Source organism: Lycium ferocissimum, chromosome 7 (genome assembly GCF_029784015.1).
Source record: "Lycium ferocissimum isolate CSIRO_LF1 chromosome 7, AGI_CSIRO_Lferr_CH_V1, whole genome shotgun sequence".
NCBI lineage: Eukaryota > Viridiplantae > Streptophyta > Magnoliopsida > Solanales > Solanaceae > Lycium > Lycium ferocissimum.
This window is the reverse complement of record NC_081348.1, coordinates 44,313,003-44,338,241: the sequence shown is the minus strand read 5'-3', so window position 1 is coordinate 44,338,241 and position 25,239 is coordinate 44,313,003. Positions and strand designations below refer to the sequence as shown.

Genomic DNA, 25,239 nt, shown 5'->3' with positions numbered 1-25,239 from the left:
GTAAAACGGGAAAAAAAAAATTGTTTTAATTTGATATGTTAAAAGTGACAAGTAAAAGTGAAAATCTATTTTTCGAATACTGGACAAATAAAAGTGAACGGAGGGAGTATGTTGCAATTCTTTTCATATTAATAGATTGGTCAAAGTCTATGTACTTTGACTCTCGAGAAGCCAGTGGCGGAGCCACGTGTAGTTGAGAGATGTCAACCGACACCCCTTCGTCGGAAAATTATACTGTGTGGCTAGGTAAATTTTTTATTTTTATGCATATATATTACATATTGACACTCCTTGATTTCTTCGTGAATTTAATTCTTTATATTTTGATATCCCTTGGTGAAAATTCTGACTCCGTCACTGTGAGAAGCAAAACATGACAAGCAAAAGTGAACGGAGGGAGTATTTGTCTAGATATGGTGTTCACATCATCTGTAGAAGAAATTCAAGATGCATTAATTGTCTTGAAAAATTAACAAATAGTTCCTGAAAAGATGAGATTAGTATTTTGGGGGATACAACAGCATTAAGTCTACTTAAGCGTCCAAGTTCTATGATTTTACACCATTCATGCAAAAGAAGTTCAAGTGTATCAGAATGTATTGAAAATACAACACGCATGCTTAGTCATTAAGATCAGTATTTTGGGGGAAACATAAACATTTAATTCTACTTAAGTATCTGTCTTGCTTTGCTTTTACACCCTTCTGCTGAAGAAGTGCAACTGTGCTTCTGATGCATTAAATGTGGAATTTCCTTGCAAATGGTCGTTATTGCGCTTCTGATTAAACAGAATACACAGCAACATTGAGAGAATAAACTCTTAAAGGTGCAGAAAAAAAGAGAAGAAAATGAAAAAAATATATATTTCTATTCAGAGAATAATTTCCACTATTTGGAAGATATACAACAACATGCTCAGTGTATTCCCACAAGTGAGGTCTGGAAACTATTTGAATGATATGATTTAAGAAAAATAAAAAGAGAGTTTATAAATTAAGAAATAATGGCTACTGATATAAGTTCCTAATAGATTATTTTTTTTTAAATTTATACCACTAGACAGAGTGTCTAGCAGCCTTTTATTAAAAATAAAAAATCCTCAATAGCGATAAGTACAAGCAAGGGGATAAGTACAAGCAAGGGGAGGCCTTACCTTACCAATACTAATGAGTAAGTTCCCAATAGATGTTACTCTTGATCTTGAGATTCTTTCTTTCCGTTAAATTTGCTACAAAAAAAAATTCTCTCATACAAATTTTATTTACTTTTAAGTTCCTCATCCAATATTACAGGGGTAAAATTGAACTAAGACTAACACTCCTCCGGATCAAAAAGAGTGTCCACTTAGTCTTTATTTTTTGGCTAAAGTGTTCACTTATGAAATCAAAAAAGAATTAATCTTATTTTTTCAGATTTGTCCTTATTGATTGTTTAGTGACCAAATCCCAATAACTATTTATTAAGGGGCATTTTAGTCAAATTAGGAGTTAGTATGTTCTTAAGGGGTGTGCAAATGGCTAAGCGGACATTCTTTTTGAACCGGAGGGAATAGTTAGCAGTTGACTGATGAATGTATCTTTAAGTGGTTTATATATAATTAATGCACATAAATTATCAAACATGTATAAATAGAGATATAATGAATCATATTGTCATCAATCCTAGTAGACTCTACAAAACACTTCTTGCTGCAGCCTGCAGTACCACAAAACATTGTTTGCCATACTGTAGTCACCATGATGTTCCAGCAAATGGTGAACGGATCTTCTTCTAGTGAATATCCACTACAAGTTGTTGATCCAGAACATGTTGCAGTAATAGAACCAAAAGCTTCTGCTGTTCATGCACCCATTGTTTCATCCTTGAATGATAGAATTCGACCACTACTCGACTGTGTGGACAAGCTTAGGCACCTCAACATCATGCAAGAAGGTATCCAGCTGCCTACCATTGTGGTGGTCGGCGATCAGTCTTTTGGGAAGTCCAGTGTGCTTGAATCACTTGCCGGAATTAGCTTTCCTAGAGGGGATGACATTTGCACTAGGGTGCCTCTTGTCATGAGGCTCCAAAATCACAGTAAGACAGATGTTTCCTTAGTGTACAATGAAAAAACTGTTAAAACAGACGAAGCTAATGTTGCTGAGGCCATTGTTCTTGCAACTAATGAGATTGCTGGGAATGGTAAGGGAATATCCAACATTCCTTTAACACTCATAGTGAAAAAGAATGGCGTTCCGGACCTGACTATGGTGGATTTGCCTGGAATAACTAGAGTTGCAGTTCCTGGACAACCTGAAGATATATTTGAACAAATTTCAGGATTATTATGAAATATAAAATACCTGAGGAAAGCATAATTTTGAATGTTATATCAGCTACTGTTGATTTCCCTACTTGTGAGTCCATTCGGATGTCCAGGAAGGTGGACAAAACAGGTGAAAGGACTCTAGCGGTTGTGACAAAGGTAGATAAAGCTCCTGAAGGGCTGCTTGAGAAAGTTACTGCAAATGATGTGAATATAGGACTTGGTTATGTTTGTGTTAGGAATAGAACTGGGAATGAGTCTTATGAAGAAGCCCGTAGCGTGGAGGCAAGGCTTTTTGAGACTCATCCACTTTTATCCAAGATCGACAAGTCCATGGTTAGTGTTCCTGTTCTGGCAAATAAGTTGGTGCAAATTCAAGCAAACATCATTTCCAAATGCTTGCCGGATATTGTGAGAAAGATCAACGACAAACTTGCTGTCAATGTTGCTGCTCTCAATGAGTTGCCACAGCATATGAGTTCTGTTGCTGAAGCTTTGGCTACATTCATGCATATTATGAGTTCGGCTAAGGAGTCTTTAAAGAAAAATTTTCTCAGAGGGGAGCTTGATGAGTAGCCGGTAGATCATGAAATGCACTGCACTGCTAGATTGGCTGAGATGCTCAACCAATTCTCTGCGGAACTGCATTCCAAGTACCTTGAAAAAAAGGAAAACTTCTTGATGGATGAGATCATGTCTTTGAAGGAAGCAAAGGGGATTGGATTGCCAAATTTCCTCCCTCGTGCTATTTTCCTTACTGTGTTACAGCAAAAGGTCAGTGGGATTTCTGCAACACCTGAGGAGTTTATCGAGAAATTGTGGATCTACATAGAGAGAGTTGTCATCAAAGTTTTGATGCGTCATTCCTCTAACTATCCGCAGCTTCAGTATTTCATTGGGGGGGGCAGTGCAACATTTGATTGCCAAGAGGAAGTTTGAGTCGATGGATTGGGTCAGTGAAATCATTGGGATGGAAAGGCTGACCGACTACACTTGTAATCCCGATTATGTAGCTACTTGTGGTAGGCTCATGGCTCAACAACCAACATTTATGGAGATTATGAATGATTACAGTAACAGAAGGCCCTCGAATATGAACCTTGAAGGAGTCGGAACTATTGATGTTGGGCATTTGAGGAAGCATATAGATGTTGTGCAGCAAGCTTTTGAATTGAAGATGAGGATGACTGCGTACTGGAAAATCGTGTTGATGAGGTTGGTTGATTATATGGCCCTCTATATTATGTTCAGTCTTCAAAAGATTGTTAACCTTGAGATCGAGGAGGATATTGTCAAGGGTCTGATGGCATCCCCTGGTGGCGGCTTTGAGAGAATGCTAGAGGAATCACCTGCGGTTGCAGAGAAACGCCTCAAGCTCAGTAAGAGTGTGAAGTTGCTCAAGGAGTCGAAAAAGGTGGTTTCGAAAATCATGGACAGGATTGCTCTTCATATTGATGATGAAAAAGCTTAAGCAAATGTTTGATCCTCTTTTGGACAGCATGTATTATTGTCCTTAAACCCTAGTTATCTTTATTCATATCCTTTATCTATCTAGTACTCTTTATTTAAATTGCAGTATGCCTGTCCTCTTCTAGCGTCTTATCTACCTGGTAGTTGGTACTATGTTATAATTCTGCAGATGATTAGTATTGATGTTTAAATTGATTGTCTTCCTGTTAGTGAATTTGATTTTGCTTTCATTTCTTTTTCTCTGATGTCTAATTCTGCTACGATTTCATTTGCATATCACTTTCTTTGGCTGTGGTTTTTGGTTTGAAACTATTACACCAATAACCTGCTTCTGTTTTTGGCGCGTTTTACTTTTACTCCAAAAGCAGTATTCAGCTTCAAAAACTGGAGCAAATCCAATTTTCATGTGTTTGTTGGATGTTGTTTTTATGATAAGATCTCTATACCATGTGAGCATGAAGGCGATTTTTCCTTTCAGATATGGGTAAAGACTCTCTAAGTTTTGACACGACTTTGTCTTGGGCTCTTTTCCCTCAAGTAATTATAGGACAAGCCATTCCTGATGGCCACACCAAAAACATATGTACTTAATAATGTAGTGAATAATGTGGTTGATTTGTTGTATCACCTTATAAGAGATTTCCATAGTTACGAGAAAAAATATACAAATAGGAAATGCGTAGTATTTTCATGTACTGCCCCTTGTTATTTTTGTGAATCACCGTCTGTGTTGGTAGTTGCTGGCAAAGTATATATGGTCCCATAAGTTATGCATTATCTGCTGGAATCTTGGCCTCTCCCGAGTATATGGCTTTGGTTTAATGCAAAGGAGGGCAGGAGGCAACTCATGGTTGTAGGTTAGATGCACATCACGAGTTTGCATTCTATCACTTACTGAACCTTGGTATTTAAGTAGGAGCAGGATAAAGGGGCGACCTCATACTACTCAAGTTTTGAACCTGTGTGCACAATTTCCTCACCTAAGCCGTGTTTTAGTGCTGGTACTTAGGCACTAAGATGTGAGACTTAGGTCCTGGATCCATTAAATAATAAGTATTCCTTGCGCTCCATTTCGAAGTGGCACTGGATAAGTATAGTCGGCTAAAGAATATGTTAATGATTAAATAAATGTTCAATATGAATATGTTTCTGAGTGGGACTAAGATATTAGAAGTGGTAATAGCATGCCCATTATCCATCGAGTTTCAGACCGTGCGTCATTGACCTTCGGAGATTTCTTGCCTCTTCGGTTATTAAAAAAAGGGACTAACCCGTAAGGGTCATTGAACATGGGGCTTCAGATGGAGGTCTCAAGAAACTCCCCGCCTACGACGGCGGGGATTTGCCTTCGGGTCGAGCTCGTCGCACGGGGCTTGCCTAGTGCGGGTTTCTTCTTTGTGGTTTTGCGATTATTAAAAAAAGGGACCAAAACGGAATATGAAGCAGTACATATCTGCTTGTTTAGTGGTTCATAATGATTTTTTGAACTTAATTAACATGGTATTTATTTTCTATATTTTATTCTCTTTCAAGTTTTTAAATTTTCTCTGTCCATATAAATTTTGTTTTGCTTATTGTTATTCTTTTTGCTTTACATATATCCTTCCTCAGATCCCAATTATTGTCACTTTCAGAAAATTAGATTTGTTTCAAAACATTTGACATCAATTAAGCGAGACATTATCTCAGGAAAAGAATAAAACCCCTTACACTGTCAATATATAAAGGAGAATCCATCCTCTTATATGATTTTCATCTTTGACAACAGTGCTGTAAATCTCTTGGACTGTGACATTTTCTCATCCCATAACAAAGTGGAATTTCTTATAGCTTGGATTCCGCTCTGTGCCTCTTAAATTGAGTAGTTAAATCCTATGTTGCTCGGACTCCAAAAATGTTGTCCCACCTATTTTTGTAGGATTTGACATGCACCAGTGGCATTTTTGAAGTGTTGGAGCAACGTAGGTTAAATCCACACAAATTCCGAATATGTTGTTGCGGACGGAAAAATAAACTACGGCATTTTAGCTATTGTGTTTCACATGTTTTATCGCTTCTATATACCAGCAGTATAAACTATATTGGTGAAAGAATTTGTTCAACCTTATGATATGCAGGATGTTGGAATTTGTTCAATGTATTTGGAAGCACAACATTGAATATAGATGCTATGCTAAACGGCTTGCTTAATTGAATGACAGTAAATATGACTTGAGAAATGCAAAGGATAAGCTCCTAGTTAAAGGTTCAGTAGTTTTGAAGGAAACAAAAGTATTAATTATACTATAAAATATATTCCTCTAGATATTCTGTTCACACCATCTGCAGAAGAGGTTCAAGTGTTTTTTCTGATGCATTAATTATTAGTAGGATGGGATCAGTATTTTTGGGGATACAAAACCATTAAGTCTAGTTAAGTCCCCCCTTGGAATGATTTTCCACTAACCCGCAGAAGTTCAAATAAATGCACATAAATGATCAAATAACATGTATAAATAGGGATGCTTTGAGTTCATGTGGTCACCAAGAGTTAGCTTTAACAACTAGTGTCTCAGTAGAATTTTCAAACTATATCCTTCAGAGAGACCAGAAAACATATATCACCATACTGTACTAGCCATGTCATTCAAGAAAGTCACCAATGACTCTTCTTCTAGTGAATGTGCACTACCAGTTCTTGATCCAAAACAAGTCTCTGAGGTTCATGCACCTATTGTTTCATCGTTCGATGCTATAATTCGACCACTCCTTGACTGTATGGACAAGCTTAGGCACCTCAACAGCATGCAGGACGGCATTCAGCTGCCTACCATCTTCAAGCTTGAGCACCTCAACATCCTGCAGGAAGGCATTCAGCTGCCTACCATTGTGGTGATTGGTGATCAGTCTTCGGGGAAGTCCAGTGTTCTTGGATCACTTGCTGGAATCAGTCTTCCTAGACGGCATGGCATCTGCACTAGAGTGCCTCTCATCATGAGGCTCCAAAATCACATTGAGACAGAGGTTCACTTGGAGTACAATGGAAAATCAGCTCCAACCAATGAAGTTCACGTTGCAGAGGCCATTGTTCTTACAACTAATGAGATTGCTGGACCAGGTGTGGAAATATCCAACATCCTTTTAACACTCATTGTGAAAAAGAATGATGTTCCCGACTTGTCTATGGTGGGTTTGCCTGGAATAACTAGAGTTCCTGTTCATGGACAGTCTGAAGATATCTCTGAACAGATTTCAAGTACTATTATGGAATATATAACACCTGAGGAAAGCATAATTTTGAATGTTATATCAGCCACTGTTGATTTCCCTACTAGTGAGTCCATTCGGATGTCCAGAAAGGTCGACAAAATGGGGAAAAGGACTGTAGTGGTTGTCAAAAATGTTGATAAAGCTCCGGAAGGGCTGCTTGAGAAAGTGACTGCAACTGACATGAATGTTGGACTTGGCTATGTTTGTATTAGTAATAGAACTGGTAATGAGTCTTATGAAGAAGCCCTTAGTGAGGAGGCAAGGCTTTTTGAAACTCATGCAATTTTATCCAAGATCGACAAGTCCATGGCTGGCATTCCTGTTCTGGCAAATAAATTGGTGCAAATTCAAGCAAACATCATTTCCAAATGCTTGCCAAATATCGTGAGGAAGGTCAACGACAAACTCGCAGTCAATGTTGCTGTTCTAAATGAGTTACCATATCATTCGGGTTCTGCCGCTGAAGCTTTGGCTACATTCATGCGTATTCGCAAGTTAGCCAGTGAGTCTCTAAAGAAAAATGGGGAGTTTGATGAGTACACTGGAGATTTTGAAATGCAATGTGATACTGGGTGGTCGGAGTTGCTTGATCTTGAACTCAAACAATGCTCTGCTGAGCTACGATCAAAGTACCCTGATAAAAAGGAAGACAATTTGTTTGATGAACTCGTGTTTTTAAAGGAAGCACAGGGTATTGGATTGCCTTTATCCAAAAAGAAGATTGGATCATCAAATTTCCCTCGTGCTGCTTTCCTTGATGTTTTGCAGAAAAAGGTCCAAGGGATTTCTGAAACTACGGGGGAGTTTGTGGGAAAATTGTGGAACTATATAGAGGGAGTTGTCATCAAAGTTTTGATGCACCATTCCTGTAGTTACCCAGAAATAGAGTATTTCACTAGGAAGGCAGTGCAAAATTTGATTGCCAAAAGGAAGGATGAATCGGTTTCTTGGGGTTCGAGAAATCATTGGGACGGATAGGCTGAATGACCTCATTAGTAACCCCGAGTATGTAGCTACTTTTAACAGGCTCATGGCTCAACAAAAGAAATTTATGAAGTTTGTGAAATATCATAAAGGGAGTTTGAATATAAACCTCAAAGGATTTGGAGTAATTAATATTTTGCTATTGAGGCGGCAGCCGAAAGATGTTGTTTCGAATTGAAGATAACTATGGCTTCATACTGGAAAACCATGTTGAGTCCTCAAAAATTGGGTAACCATGGGTTCAAGGTGGAGATAGCTACTGAAAAAATGGCATCATTGCATATGAGGTTCATTGCATGCTGGCAAATTGCTTCCAGTCTTGGAAAGATTGTTAACCATGAGTTTGAAGAGGAGATTCTTGGTGATCTAATAGCAGCCCATGGTGGTGGCTTTGACACTTCCCTGCAGGAATCCTTGGTTGCCGAGAAACGCTTTAGGCTCAATAAGAGTGTGAAGTTGCTTGAGGAATCGAAAGAGGTGGTGGCGAAGATTATGGACAGTCTTGCTTATCATGTTAGCCTGGAAAAGGCTTAGACTAGTGTTTGATGATTTGCGCTGCATGTCCTTCGTCTCCTTCATCTATATATTTTGTACTCTTTAATGAATTTTCACTATGCCTGTCTTCTTCTAGCATCTTATCTACCTGGTACTATGTTATAATTCTGCATATGATTAGTAAAAAGTTTGAAAATGAATGTCTTCCTGTTAATGATTTTGATTCTGTGTCTTTCCTCTTATGATGCTCTTATAGGTTCTATTCTGTTTCACACTTCCATTCGTGTATCACTTTTATTTGTTGTGTTTTATGGTTTGAAATTATTACAACAAGAAGGGCTATGTTTTGGTATTTGCTGCCTTCCCTGCTTGATGGCTGATGATTGCTAGTGAACTATTACAACAAGAAGGGCTATGTTTTGGTATTTGCTGCCTTCCCTGCTTGATGGCTGATGATTGCTAGTGAACTATTTGCAATCTTTATTTCTACTGAAGTCTTCAAGTACTGAAAATATCAGTCAGCCAAAATCTGAATTACTATTTCTCCTTCAGTTAAGGGATATGCAGAGGATTCTTGTTTACCTATACCTTTGAGCACTCAGCATAACATTTACTTTATGTGAGTTGGATTTCTGAATGTTCCAAGATTTACTATTAAATAGTATTGCACTCCTGTTGATTGGTCAGTATTCAGCTTCAAAAAATTGGTGTACATGCAGTTTTCATTTGTATTATCTCTTGACTATCTAAATCATTCTTTTGTGACAAGACTTATACATCATGTCAGCAGGAAGTTACTACTTGTTGTACTGTTTGTGATAACAATGATATCTAGGTCAACTTTCGCCCACCTCAACTACTCCTGCAGATGCATGCTACCTCCCATATTTAAGAATGACTTTTACTTGATGTATTTTTGGTAGGAGGGACCTTCAATATGTTTGCTATTTTCTTCATTTGCTGACGCACCTGTATCATACGTCGTAATGAAAACAGTCAAATGTTGAGTCTTGCAAGATCATTTGATCTCTAGGGGTTTGGTTCGATGAAAAGGATACAACAAATTGTGAGTTAAGCGCACGTTACAAGCTCGAACCTTTATTACTGATTGAAGCCTGGTATTTAAGTGGGAGCGGAGTATAGGGACCGGTTCACACGTCCCTGAGCTCCTAACTTGTCACCACAATTGGGTTTGGACCAACTAACTCACAAGAGATTTCTCGATTATCCAAAAAACAAAAAAAAAAAAGATGATGAGTCTGAGGCTGGTGAAGCACCAAGGTAAGTACAGAAACTGCACCCAACTCTTCATGCAGTTTGTGTGTGTCAAACCTTATATGTAAGGTACCAAATTTAGTGCATATTGTTGTATCTCCTGTTACTACCGATCCATGTTGTTAAAGGCGCAGCTCCTAAAACCAGGCGCAAGTTGGATGATTTAACACAATTATCTAAATACATGACTGCTTATTTATGAAGTCGGTTTCAACATTGAAGTACTTTTATCACTTGATGCTTATAAACTACTTTTAATCGACTCACCCAAACATGCTGTAAGACATGCGACCTAAGGTCCTAGGCTCCACTCTTTCATTTTCATGTAATATTTATGTTGTTATTAATGCACTAATACATTACATCGAATATGGACAAGTGTCATTCTTTGTTCAACAGACTAAAATGAAAAAAATATGGAAGTGTCGTTCTTTAGTTGGTAGAACAACATTGGGTACTTAACGCACATTGCAAGATAACAAGCCAATGATTTCTTTAATTTTAACAATAATAGTATTTGGATTAACTTATATCCACCTCAAATAACCTATGGAGAGTACTTGCTATCTTTCGCTGACTTAACAAACTTTAACAGTTGGAAAAAATTTACCAAATGAAACCTTCTTGTCTTGTTGGTATTATCTTTGGTAACCAAAATTCACTAGTTAGACAAATCCGAATTCACGCTGATTAGGGCCCATTAAAGGGGAAAGTACTACTCCTCATCAGGATTTTTTATTCCCAAAGCTTGGACCCAAAACCTCTGGGCGCCTGCTACCATCGGGATTTTTTATTCCCAAAGCTTGAACCAAAAACCTCTGGGTACCTGCTACCTATTACCAGTACAAATACTGTGTAATTCTGTCCATCAAGACTAAAGCAAATAGTTAGATTTGAACCCTGATTTACACACACTTCATTGACCTGTAGGCTTTCCCTTGGGTACACGCACTACGAGTACAAATAAGGGAAAGTCTTTACGGGATTTAGGGCTCGTTTGGTTGGAAACAACTTATCCCGGGATAAGTTATCCCGGGATTAGTTATTCCACCCTCAAGATGGGATAAAAAAACACTTATTCCACCTAACAATCCCGATGGGATAAAAAAATGTGGTTCTATATGTGGAGCTTCGGCATAAATTGATACCGACACCTCAGAGTTTGGTAACCTCAACTCCAACCAAACGTGGGATAAGGCAGTACTAATTTTTATCCCAGGACTATTTTTCTCTATCCATCATACCAAACGAGCCCTTATAGTATTTCTTCTGTAAGCCAAAAGGAAAATCCAAGATTGCAGAGCGTTTCTTCCACAAGGCAAAACAAGACAAGATGTAATATGCAATATCAAGCATTAGCCTTTCTTCACCACAATATCAAGAAAGAACGATAGACTTTGATTATGTTACCAAAAAGAGTACATTGTACACCCAATAAGTAAAATACGACAACCGAGAGAGATGCCATGAAAATCCCGTTGACTGATTATTAGTTCTAGTTATTCCCGGAAGGACATGGAGTTTCTGGCGATCAGAAACGTCCCCGCTGATGATCTAGCCCCTTTATAAAACAAAGGACCAAAATGACAAATCTGAAGTCAGGATGTTGGAATGTCTTTTCATTTAGAACAGAAAATTTACCAATGTTCTCTCTGGGCTTCTACCTCACGCTCCGTATTTTGGAGCCTTCCAAAGCTTGAATGCCACTTCATGTAGAAATCTATCTGTTGGAATCACAAGGTTTGCGCCATACTGGCCGAAAGATGAGAAAAAAAAAATATTAGGATCTTAAATATCCATGTTAGCAGACAATAACTCTTGTGACACCGATAAATTTCAAAGGTGTTGTATGTAATAGCAACAGAGAGTAGAGATCAAGCACAAAATCAAGGATACTACAAGTAATTAAAAATCAGAACAGAATTGACAATGACACTCAAAATATTGGAAGATGATGCAAGTTCTGCACATTGTAAAAGACACAATTGTTCTTGTATTTCTGCCGGCTGTCTACACGACTTAATAAAATTAGGAGAAATATGAAGTGTTAAAGATGCTTAGTGTATTTGAAAGCAACATGACTGTATAAGAGCATGAAGCATTCTTTGAGAAAGAAACTTATTATGGCTCAATAGGACCAGGCAAATCCCCAAAAAAGTATGTATAAAGCGTTTCGCTCTTCTCAGCGTTACGCTCTTCTCAATCATACCTCTTTGAAATCCTTGTATGAATATGCTTCTGTCATATCCTTTCGAGTCACAGCATTCTGCCACTGGGCCACTAACATGGGGCAATGCTGCCTGTTAAAGAATACCTCAGTCACCATTATGAGTGGGTAATATAGGAGAAAATGACAAAAATAGTCCCTTACATTTGAGGATAGGTTCAAAATAGTCCCTTAAGTATGCATTTAACAATTTTGGTCCTTTAAGTTCACCAAAAGTTAAAGACTTATAGTCTCCATCAAATATTTAACAATTTATGTTCGTTAGATTTGACGGAAATAGTGGGCAAAAAATTTAACCATAAATACCAAGAAAGTCCTATCAAAACCTAATGTGCAACACAAAAAACTGCACCAGACACTAAAAAGAAAAAAATAGTAGAAATTACACCTCAAAAAGTTGCACCAAACTCTACAATAAGTCAAAAATAGCACAAACTACAAAAGTTGTACCTCTAAATGTGAATTCCCGCTAATTTTATTTTTCTTTTTCATAGTTTCATCAAATCGAAAAGACTGAGTTCGGTAAATATTTAACGGAGACTAAAAGTGTTAACTTTTGGCAAACATAAAGGACCAAAACTGTTAAATACATACTTAAGGAACTGTATTGAACCTACCTCAAACATAAGGGACCATCTTTGTCATTTTTTCCGCCATTATGCATGGATGATACAGAATGAAAGTGGAAAGATTGCACTTACCTGATATTCGGTCGTGGTTTTCCTTCTTTAATTGTATAACTTTGACGAGGGAAAATAAGAGAAAGTTTAGAGTTATTCTCATGTCTAGTGTCAGCAATAGAGAACGTGGAATCATCAGCCTCACGAACAGCACCATAGCTCAATAAAACTGACATGTGCAACCTAGAACCTACTTCCGTTCCAGGATGTGCCATTTGCACCAAAGTACCAACCAACCGATTGACATGATCCAAGTCTTTGAGGCAATTTGTCGTTTGACCAGCTCCAACATGAAGAACAACTAAATCGAATTGGTTCGACTCTAAGGTCTTCCCTTCTTGAAAACCCAACAACCTGAACAATTCAGAGGCTAAAGCGGATGAATCAACCTGGTCAGTAACACTACTAACAACCTCACTCAGCTCTAAGACGGTGAAGCCAAGCTTAAGGCAGAAACTCTTCAGTCTTAAATTTCCAGTGATGACAGCAGCTTTCATCCCCATAAACCTGAATGAGAATTTGATGGAAAAACAGTCTTTTCAACAATATAAATAATAGACAAAGTACATTGAAAACCCCTTAAACTTGCAAGTAAATTTCATTTAGACACTCGAACTATGGCCTATTCCAATTGAGTACCTGAACACATAATAAAGTGTTTCTATTGGACACTTACTCAAATTTTGTAAAAGTTTTTGCATGTGTATTCAGGCGCCCATTACGTAGATAAGTTAACCACTTAAAATATATCACCTCCTTTAATTATACATATTAGCCTCAATAAGTCATAAAACCTCAGGCCTATTCCATTTGATGTTGATGTGTATAATTAAAGGAGGTCACATATCTTACGTGATTAACTTATCTACGTAACGGGCGCTTGAGCCAGAAGTTCTTAATAGGAACACTTTATCATGTGTCCGGATTCTCAATTGGAATAAGTCATTGTTCGAGCGTCTAAATGAAATTTATTTGCAAGTTTAAGGGTGTTGTCGATGTATTCAGCCTAAATAACATCAGATCGAAAGAAGTCCAACATGTAAACATAGTCCTACCTCTCTGATATGGTTGCTGCTACATGCTTCCGCTCAGATTGAGTTTCGGAAGATTCTTCCCCATTCTTAACAACAGAAAGGAAAGATTTTTAGCACAATATGTGTTAATTAAGCTAAGAGATACACATAGTATTTAGTAATTTCTATAAACAGAGTAATTGCATCTCACCAGAGCAAGATAAGCTTCACTTGCATCCACTAGCTCAGCGAATTCTCTGACTATTCTTGCATCCTCATTTTCTGCAATCTAATGCCCATGTAAATTCCAAAATGACAGATAAGAAGTACAAAAAGTAATTAGACTCCCAACATGAACTGTAAAGTAACAACAATCTTTGTACTGTCCATGACAGATACTTTCGTTAATTTAGAAAACAAGTCGTGATGCTTTCTTACGAATAAAAACCCTAACCTCTAGGCATAACATAACAATAAAAATCATAGCCACCGGGCTATAGAGTGGAAAAATCACTAAATTCCGAATCAAACATACAAGTCTATAAACAAACTAAGAAAAAAGACTCTTTCACAGAAAATGGACATAATGTAAGTGTAACATTGATGTATACAGTAGTTTCTTTTAATATCCAAATTCTTGCTTATGCAAACTGATTTCCATTCAAAAGCGAGCAATTTCTACAAGCTCCAGCATTAAAAATGAAAGTGAGCATAAACCCAGATTAAAACTATCAAAAAGATATTATATTAAGATTAATAAAAAGTAAGAAAAGGTAAACATCAGAACCTCTTGTCTTTAACCAAACTAAAAGACTCTTGACAAAAAAATGGACTTAATTAAAGTGTAACATTGATGTTTTTTTTTTTTTTTCTTTTGATAACATGGGAATCCGCAGCCGCTACCCTTCGGGTGCACATAGGATAAACCCAACTCCTATGCAATAGCTCGCAAACCACACAAACCACACAGGAGAGATAACCCGCACTAGGCAAGCCCCGTGAGACGAGCTCAACCCAGAAGGCAAATCCTTGCTGTTGTAAGGCAGGGGGTTCGAACCTGAAACCTCCATATGAAAGCCCCATGCTCAACCAACTGAGCCACCCTTGCAGGTAATGTGTAACATTGATGTTTTCAGTATTAAAAAGTACAAATTCTTGCATAAGCAAACTGATTTCTGTTCAAAAGCATGCAACTTCTACAAACTCCTAGATTAAAAAACATCATAAACCCACATAAACAATTTTGGGATTTAAAAAACATCATAAACCCACATAAAATCTATCAAGAAGAAACAATTTTGGGATTTAAAAAAAAAAAAAAAAGATAAAAAAAAAAATCAGAAAAAAAACCTGAAGAAGCCCCAGAAAACTACCCAAAATTCTTGCATATACAAACTCAAGGATTAAAGTTGAAAAACATCACAAACCCACATAAAATTTATCAAAAAGAAATGATTTTGGGAACCAAAAAAAAAAAAAGGGACTTGACACAAATTAGACATAATATATGCAAACTGATTTCTATTCAAAAAGCATGCAATTTCAATAAACTCAAGGATTAAAAGATCAAAAAAAGTATAAACCCATATAAGAATTATCAAAAAAGAAACAATTTTGAGATTAAAAAAGGTGAAAAAAATTAAATTAAAAAAAAAATGAAGGAGGAGAGTGATTTCTACTCAAAAACTTGCAATTTCTACAAACTCAAGGACTAAAAATGATAAAAGAGCATAAACCAATGTAAGAATTATCAAAAAGGAATGATTTTGAGATTTAAAAAAAAAAAAAAAAGGACCTGATGGGGAAGAGTGAGGAAGAGATAAGAAGCCACAAGAAGCTCGAGAAGCAAAAGAATGGAGATGTGTATGAGACGGGTCAATGGATCGGGCCAACCCGTCACCGTATAATACTAGTGCTCTACTAGGCTTATCTGCCATTATCAATCAAATGTAGTATTTTACTTCCAGTAATTGAGAATGAAGAAAGAAGAGATTGGTTTTGGTTTTTGGTTATAGTGATTAAAAGTTGCAACTTTTGAGAGAAAGAATATCTAACTTTACTTTTGTTTTTCTATTTTTTTGTATGTACTTTTGTTTGCTTCAGTTTATTTTTTGCGTTTGGAGAATCTAAGGTCAGCGTAGGTTTTGTGTCAGTGTCACATACATGTTTGAGCGTGTGAAATAATTCCTGCAGTTTAAATTAAGTATCCCTAGACCTAGGGGTGGTTTAGTTTTCACCCTCTCACGAGAATAAATAACATTATAATTTCGGAATAAATAATTTGAGAATCAGTTTATTCCGCAATTTTATCCTAATCAAATATGAGATAAACTCATCTCAAATTTAATTTCGGAATTACTTATTTCTTATCCATCATATCAAACGAGCCCTTAGTCTTTAAAGATACCCTTAAAAAAATACGAACATAAATAAAAATATGTATTTTGACTGAACTATCCTTAATTAAAATTTATATATTACTATTAACTTGACACATCAAAATATGATCACTTAGTACTTAATAACGGCAAATATGAAAAAAGAGTTAGTTCTCTCTTGATTATGTAAGTGGATACTTATGTTGAATAAAAGTAAAACGGCTAAGTAGACACTTATTATAAATTAGAGTGAGTAATATTACTACTTAATTATATCAAGTGGCTATATGAAATTAATATATCAGTACGTGTATGCTAACTCAGTATATAATTTTGTCAAAATAACAACAATAACAAACTCAGTGTACTATTACAAGTGGAGTATGGGGAGGATAGAGTGTACGCAGGCCTTATTTCTATCTTGTGAAGATAGAGAAGTTGTTTCCAATAGACCTTCGGCTCAATTTTATCAAAATTATATTAATATATGTTCTCCCTTTATTTCATTTTATGTGAACACATTTTCTTATAAAGGAATAACATCTTCCTATATTTGGAAATAATTTACGTTTATGCAATGATTTATAGTCACAAAAAATATATGTGACTCATTTAGTACCACAAATTTAAAAAAATCCCCCCACCCTTTTTTTTTTTTTAATTCTGTGTCCAATCAAATAGATTCACATAAATTAAAACACGGGAAATAGCTATTATCTTTTAAAATAAATGTGTGTGAGAACATGAAAATATTTATTTCACATGATATACCTCTTTTGAACTAAATTATAATGTCTCCAAATCTCAACTTATAGAAATTGAAATTCCATAATTGCACCTTAGAGTTCGAACAAGCTTGGCTATAAAATTGCATCTCGGAGTTCGAATAAGCCTAGCTATAAAATTGCAACAAGAATTTTTTGAAAATTTTGTTAGAACGCTAGATAATATATAAGGGAAAGATCATGCATGCCCTCTCAAACCAAAATAATTATCCGTTTATATCCTAATTATTTTCGTACTCCAGAAAAAATTAAAAATATTTATCCGAAATGCCCCCAGTTATGATACCAACATGGTACATAAATATACCGAGATAGTATCATGGAGATGCTTCAGTCCTTCTCTCAGTCCTTCAAGATACCATCATGGTATATTAATATATTGAGACGGTATTATGAATGATCATGTTTATTTATTAGAAATGACACACTTTTCTCGAAAAAAAATCTCTATGATACCATCGTCTTATATACATATACTGTGAGGGTATCATGGATGACTACTTTAGTCCTTCAATGAGACACTCATCAGGACCATGATACCATCGCGGTATATAAATATACTGAAAATGTATTATGGATGACTATCTCCGTGATACCATCATGATATATAAATATACCATACGATATCAGGAGGATGGTTGAGTTTGGAGGGGGGGGGGGGGGGCACATCGAGTAATTAGATTGGGTACAATGGGGTAGAAGCAAAAGTAGTTTGGGAGGAGATATGGACAGCTAATTAGTTTGGGTTGGATGGGAAATTAATGATAGTTTTCCCTAAGAGTTTCACACCTTTACACCTTTCAAACTCAGCACATTTTACCTATAGGCCAATTTCGAACTCAAACAATTGTGATAGGGTGTTACCCCTAAAATTCAAACTTCAATATAGTACACTAGACTAGAATATTTTCTGTGTTATAGGTAAGAATGCTTTTATCCAAAAAAAAAAAAAAATTACATTAGTGGTGAAATTAATGCTGAAATCACGAGTCATGACTAAAGTTAAATTAGCGATCCGAAAAGTGGCTACGTATTTGCTAACTTCTCCCAATGAAGGCAGAGCCCAGTGGACTCCACGATCGAGGTGTGGGTCATTGGCACTTGTGTTCCTATTTTGTGCTGGTCTTTAATTTTTTGGCCTTCAAGTGGACTGGACTTTAATTTTTGTCTTTTAAAATCAAACATATGCTTAAAAGGACATAATTTACGTTTCATAATATTCATAATTTATCCCACCGCTCTTAAAAAAACTCATCCCGTTAAGCATAAGTTCAATTTTGAATGGAAAAAAGTAAAGACCAACCCATTTGAAGGACAAAATTATAGACCAGTTCATTATTTTTTTGTGCGGATTGTCCTTCTTTTAGAGTGATCTTTAATTTTTGTCCCTTAAATTAGTGGTCTTTAATTTTTGGCCTTTACCTAATATCCCGAGGTTCTAGGTTGGACTACTATCTCAGTAAAAAAAAAAAAGAATTTCGCAAGACAGAATTTTACCTTCAAAACTATGCCTTAAGTTTTGGCCAATTGCCTTCAAAATTCTGCCCTGCAAATCCAGCTCTACCTTACGATTTCTTTTTTAAATTTTGATTGAGCGAGAGTTCAAACCCAAAATTAAAAAATTATAATGATGGATACAAATTAAGGACCATCAATTTAATGGACAAAAATTAAAGACCACCCCCAAATAATGACATTCCTGCGAATTGCCCCGGTTCATTTGAAGGCCAAACCGTGCAATTACGTGTCCAGCTTTGTTGGAAAATTAAAGACCAGTCCATTTGAAGGGCATACCATGCAATTACGTGTCCATCTTTTCTGGTGACCGTTGGATCAGTTCTACGTGGCCTCATCTGCCTAATTCGACAAAAACAACACCCAATGTATGTAATTTTCAGATCAAATCAAATTCACAACCAAAACCTAACCGCCTTCGTATTCCTCCTCTTCTTCACCGGAACCTTCTAGAACCTTCTAGAAAATGGCGTTTATCGCTCGAAACGCGAAAATGCTCACCGGAACGACACCGTTCCTTCAAAGAACAGCGACGATGACGTCACTGGCCGCAAACACTGGCTCACAACCACCGGCGATGACGTCACCGGCGGGAATATCGAAACCAGCTGAATATGTGATATCTAAAGTAGACGATCTGATGAATTGGGCTAGGCGTGGTTCAATTTGGCCTATGACGTTTGGATTGGCGTGTTGTGCTGTTGAAATGATGCACGCTGGTGCTGCGCGTTACGATTTCGATCGATTTGGGATTATATTTAGACCTAGCCCTAGACAATCTGATGTTATGATTGTTGCTGGTACACTTACCAACAAAATGGCACCTGCTCTACGCAAGTACGTATAAATTTCCTCATTTTTCCGGTTTTTTCCATGTAGCACCTTGTTTGGATGATTGTTACATATTGTTTCATAATGTATCGTATTATGTGTTGTATTGTATTGTATTGTATTGTACTGTATTGTTTTGATGAATGCAATGTTTGGATAGATAGAGTCAGAAGTAATGGTTTGTAGTGTATTATTTCAATGTTTGGAGTTTTTACATTACATAATGCTACACATCAGGTTGAAGGATAATAAAGAAGATTAAATACGATTATAAAAAGATAATAAAATAAAGATAATAAGTAAAGATAAAATGAGAAGAAAAAATAAGGTATTGTCTTTTGGATTGGCGTGTTGTGTGGAAATGATATTTTGTATAGTCTTAACATAGATATGATGGGGGACTGGATTGTAGTATTGTAACTGTTCTTTTGGTGTAGAGTAGAGGAGCACTGTTGCTGTATAATGTATAATGAGAATTTTCACCATGCTTTGAATTTTATTGGTAGATTTGGTATTATATTTAGACCTAGTCCTAGACAATCCGATGTTATGATTGTTCGCTGGTACACTAACCAACAAAATGGCACCTGCTCTGTTTAGCAAATACGTATAAATTTTAGTCATTTTCTCATTTTTATGTATAAATTCTAATGATTGATATACAAGAGTTTCTCATTTTTTCCTGTATGATTGTTACAAACTATCGACTAGAATATCTTCTGATAATGTATCATATTACATAAAAAGTGGTGCAATTAATACTGAAATGCAATTAATACTGAAATCACGAGTCATGATTGTTTTGATGAATACTCCACGAAAGCAGCCCCAAAAGATTTCGGTCCATAGATTGTATTGTTTCCACGTGTCTCCATCGTTTCTCCCATTTATACTTTGTTTGGATGATTGTTACATTGCGTTTCATAATGTATCGTATTATATTATATTGTATTGTATTTATTGTTTTGATGAATACAATGTTTGGATAGATTGTATTGTTTCCGGTCATTACATAATGCTACACATCAGCAAGTTGAAGGATAATCCTACAAGAAAAGTAGGTTATGGGGTAGAGCTATTATAAAAAGGTAGGGTAAGGGATAAAATAGGATTATTAGATAATAAGTAAAGACAAAATGAGATAAAGAACTAAGGTAACGCACAACATCCCTCTATGACGTCACCGGCAGGAATATGTGATATCTTAGGTCGATGATCTGATATGCCTACAATATTAGTAAATTCGTTTAATTAGTTGTTGCTCTGTTCTCTGTTACAGTCTCCCAAGCCTCTTTTTTGTTCAGGTATTTTGTATAGTCTTAACATAGATATGATGGAGGACGATCTGGATTGTAGTATTGTAACTGTTCTTTTGGTGTAGAGTAGAGGAGCACTGTTGCTGTGTAATGTATAGGGGAATAATGTGAGAATTGGACAAAACTTCACCACGCTTTGAATTTTATTGGTAGAATGTTTTTAGTAGGACTCAGAATGAACATAGCTCACAGGAGCGGCATAGTTCATCACCAAGTGGGATGACAATCAGAATAATCTGGTATGCGAATAATGCAACATGTGGTTCACCAGGATTCTTTAAACTGTTGCTGTTAATGTTCTCTAAGGAACCCTAACTAAAGTACATGTGGTTTTTTGTGCAAACACGCTGAAGAATTTGTCTGCAAATGTTTTGCACACAAAATGCTGAAAACATCGTACTGCTTCTTCTTCTTTTTAAGGAAGGTAACAATAATATAAATCATTAGCACAAAGAGAGTGCTAAGAGTAGGAAAAACATTTACAAGACACCGAACAAAAAAGCCTTGTAGCCGGTTACAAGGATTCTACGGTGTTTAAGCTAGAAACTACATCATCTGAGAACCTTCTTTACACCAAAAGTGAAAAAGAAAATACTGTTCGTCGTAATCATCTGCTCAGTGCTGATAATGTCTTCAAGCGTCTTGAGTTTCTCTCCCTCCAGATGGTCCATCAAATGTATGTGGGATTAAACTTCACCAGTTCTTCTGCCTTGCCATGTCCCCACGATCATCCCAACTGGTTAGTAGTTGCCCAGTTGTTTGAGGCATAATCGTACTGCATCTTTTGATGACTGCTCATGTTAATTATTGGAAAATGAGTGTTCCCTTATTTAAAACTCTCTTTGGTTAGTAATGTGACAAAGTTGAGCATTTAAATGTGGTGTTGGGATGAGCAATTTGCAGATTGTTAGGGAGATTAGCATTCAATATAACGACGGCGCACATAAATATTGGATGACCAACATTTTTCTGCTGGTATAATGACTATAGTCTGCCCTCTCACTAGTGGTGTCTTTTTTGTCTTTTTCAATGGTCAGCTAAATTAGTCATTTGATTATTGACAATGATAAAAAAAAACATGTATATAGTCGGTGGGTTATATATATTTTTTGACTGCTTCACTTTTGTTGGTATTAATGTATCGTATTGGTCAACTTGTATATTTGTTGTGGTGGCCTTCCTCTCTTTACTTCATTTCTGTCTGCCACGTCTTGATGCTGACATTTGTCATTGTTTTCCTGCCTGTTGGTTCTATAGCACTATGATTTTGTACTTTAAAGGATACGACGTTGAATGTCAATGTGAAACTTAGAAGTATTTATGTTATGCAATAAACTCGGGGAGATCAACATTTATGAGTGTATCATTGTCTTGCTATGCAGTATAACAGTTTGTGGTAGGTTAAAGCGTAAAAGAAGATGGATATGGGAGCTTCCTTGAATTATACACTTTATTGTCAAAGACAAAAGGCATAAAGGTTAAAGAATATGTATGCATGTATACAAGCAAACATAATTATAAGCACATTGATTAATTTTCTTAGACAAGATAAATTTATGCACAGAGAATAAATTATAGGGACAAAATAATATAAGAAGTGGAATTACGTGAAACTGTGAAGTAAAACCTATACAATTTATCCAGAAAATTTAGTGAAAACTATACTAATCAAGATCAAACTACTAATATTTATTGCTCAGCATTTTCCTCCTTAAGAGTTAAGACTGAGCCCATCGGTGCATGCTTTAGCACTAGGGTGGTTGCACCAATGTGCTGCCTAGGCGAGGCTAAGCGCTGCAAGTAGGGTTTAAACGAGCCTTTGAAAACACTCATTAATGGCCTTATAAAAAAATAATCATTAATGGGACATAGAATCAGTCTGAATTTGTCACGTACATTTGGGCGGATCTGGCTACAGTTGGGCAAAAGAAAGTGGTGAATATGGAGTAGCAAAACAAAGTGATTTCTACTTTCTGTTCTTCTCCATCCTTTATTTCTTTAGCGTTCCCCTTTACACCAGGGCAACTTGTTTGCTTCCATTCGAGATGAGAATAAATAAGATCTAAAAGTTTTTTATTTGCAATGACCAATATCTTAAATCAGAAGCTTGTTTATGTTTCACTTGCTTTTTGAGAACGGTAAGAATTTTATTAATTTAGCGCGAAGAAATGCTCCTAGGGCTATGATCAAGTGGTAACAGTGTAACTTATGATGTGTTGGTTAGGCATGCGTCATGGGTTTGGATCCTGATTCAGACAAAAGCCTAGTAAGTAAGTTGATAAGAGTAGATGGGTGGGCCATTAGCCACCGAGTTTTGAACTGTTCTCCACTAGCCCTAGGAAATTTTTCAGTTATAAAAAGAAGTGATCCTATAGGCTGATGTGATTATTTTTTTACCTAAAAAGTCATGGTGTTTTTAAATTATAAAAATCACCCTTGACTGATTGACGTTGATGGCTTATATATAATCAAAACAGAACTGCTCCCTGTTTGAAACAAAGGATTGAAACTATCTGGACCCTTGAAAGTTGTACTAGCATGCTCAAACAATTATCAAACCTTTGTTGGAAATTTTCATCCATTACGTTGAGCATTCCTATTCGGCTTGTCTGATCTTGTACTTTCTCATTCTCTTCTTTGCCAGTTTTCTTTTAGACCTCTAAATTTAGCATCCTAAACTTGTGCGCCTTTGCTCATCTGATCAAGCAGCACACCGAAATTCTCCAAAATTCCTTTACTTTATTCCGCTGCAGGTGCATTTCCAGTGTGTTTAGCTTGAATTTTACATGTTACATTTTCTAGACTTTCTTCGATGTCTAAGGAAATCTTGTATGTCTGTCACCTTTCTGGAATTTTGTAGTTAATGACTTGAACAGCTCAATCGTTTAGACCTTCACCGAAAAACAGAATAGTTGAAATGATGATGGTAATTTTATGTAAGGGTACCCTTTTTGTTTTAGTGAGTCAAAATATTAAGCCATATTGCATTTTATTGCAGGGTCTATGATCAAATGCCCGAGCCAAGGTGGGTCATTTCAATGGGGAGCTGTGCAAACGGTGGAGGGTACTACCATTACTCATATGCTGTCGTGCGAGGCTGTGACAGGATTGTCCCTGTCGACATTTATGTTCCAGGTTGCCCACCTACTGCCGAGGCCCTTCTGTACGGAATTCTTCAACTTCAGAAGAAGATAAATAGGCGCAAGGATCTCCTTATGTGGTGGACTCAATAAGAGCTTTATATGGCCTTTGCCCAGTACTTACTATGCAAGGGGAGAGATCATCTTGTTTTTCTTTTGAGTGAACTATGGGTCTCTCTGAACCTTCTATGCTTATTTTGTATGTTAATCCTATATTTAGTGGTACGATTTAAGCTTTCTGCAGTTGATACTTTAATAAAGCTGCTGTGCATCCTCTAAAAAATGAGGAATGGATTGCAGCCGAATTCAAATGTTTTGGTTGTGAAGTGTAATTGATAGATTGAAACTTGAACCCATTCTTGATGCATGGAAATAGTTACTCGTTCGGTGTTTACACCGGACTATATCACTATAAGTTTACTATTTTGGTGATAAAATTGCATTAGTTAACTATTGCCCAGTGATACAGCAGTCTATGTAAAATTAATTCATGTGTACTGTATTTATTGATTTGGTACAAGCAGGGAGTGAGTATTTTTCTTCTGAGGCATCTTCTCACGCGTCCTCTTTAACACATTATGGTTAGAGGCAACAAAAGGAAAGGGGCCTGCCTTTGGACATAAGCTCATTTCTGCTGTATTTCTATTCTCCCAATTTAAGCCAAAAAATAGAGATGTTTTTGGAAACTACGGAAAGGAAAGGAAAAACACTTGGAAATTTCTATTTTCACTACTCAAATCAAAGATTGAAGTGACGAGATAACAACAATATACCTCGTGTAATTCCAGAACCATTTGGGATTGAAATGATGAGATAAGCCGAATATTATTCTTAGAAGAGCTCTCGAAATTACAAATTGATACTAAGGCTGTGGTGAAAATTGCAGTGCAATTATAGGCTACGTAATTACCACCCATAATAGTAATTATACCTTTTATAATGATTATAATTTTTTATATTATTATATTGTAATTATAGTGTGATTCATGATGTCATATATGAAAACCACTATATACCTATGCAACCTAGTTACGTTTGTTAGAATGCATCCATTAAAAGGCAATCTGATGCATTAAGCTCCCGCTATGCGCGGGATCCGAGGAAGGGCTGAACTACAAGGGTTCATTGTACACAACCTTAACCTGCATTTTTACAAGAGGTTATTTCCGTGCCTCGAACTCGTGACCTCCTGATCACATGACAATAACTTTACCAGTTATGTGAAGGCTACGCTTTGAAAAATGCATCTATTATGCCTGGAATGTAGCTTGGGCTTCTCAAATGAAAGTAGGAAATTATGGGTGAAAAGTAACAGTGTGCCACATAGTTTACAAGTAAGAAGAAGAGCAGGATGAGCAGGTAGGCTTTCACATGAAGTTTATCGATACTGGCTACAAATTAAATAATTTTAAATTATTAGATATAATTTAAATAGTTGGCTAAAAACTGACTGCTAGATGCAATTCTTCCTTCGATATATGGACTTCAAATTTGGAATAATTACTTGACATAATTACTTCTAAGAGGTAATTATTGATAATAACAAATTTCAATTTATTCATATTTAGTAGCTACA

General features: G+C 36.3%; 2 protein-coding genes and 2 pseudogenes across 2 annotated transcripts; 3 read left to right on the top strand and 1 right to left on the bottom strand.

Moving 5' to 3' along the window:
* Positions 1 to 911: 911 nt before the first annotated feature.
* On the top strand, positions 912 to 3,994 carry LOC132062879 (dynamin-related protein 4C-like; annotated as a pseudogene).
* A 2,400-nt stretch (positions 3,995 to 6,394) lies between these two features.
* On the top strand, positions 6,395 to 8,620 carry LOC132062245 (dynamin-related protein 4C-like; annotated as a pseudogene).
* Positions 8,621 to 11,196: 2,576 nt separating this feature from the next.
* Positions 11,197 to 15,672, bottom strand: LOC132062878 (uncharacterized). Its single transcript, XM_059455353.1, has 6 exons — positions 15,494 to 15,672; positions 13,910 to 13,980; positions 13,741 to 13,805; positions 12,707 to 13,192; positions 11,988 to 12,078; positions 11,197 to 11,530 (listed from the first exon to the last, which is right to left on the bottom strand). Exons 1-6 carry the CDS (start codon positions 15,633 to 15,635, stop codon positions 11,444 to 11,446), a joined length of 942 nt encoding a protein of 313 aa, XP_059311336.1. The 5' UTR covers positions 15,636 to 15,672; the 3' UTR covers positions 11,197 to 11,443.
* Positions 15,673 to 18,842: 3,170 nt separating this feature from the next.
* On the top strand, positions 18,843 to 24,019 carry LOC132065285 (NADH dehydrogenase [ubiquinone] iron-sulfur protein 7, mitochondrial). Its single transcript, XM_059458602.1, has 2 exons — positions 18,843 to 19,213; positions 23,522 to 24,019. The coding sequence occupies exons 1-2, from the start codon at positions 18,843 to 18,845 to the stop codon at positions 23,754 to 23,756; spliced, it is 606 nt and encodes a 201-aa protein (XP_059314585.1). The 3' UTR covers positions 23,757 to 24,019.
* The last annotated feature ends 1,220 nt before the right edge of the window (positions 24,020 to 25,239 follow it).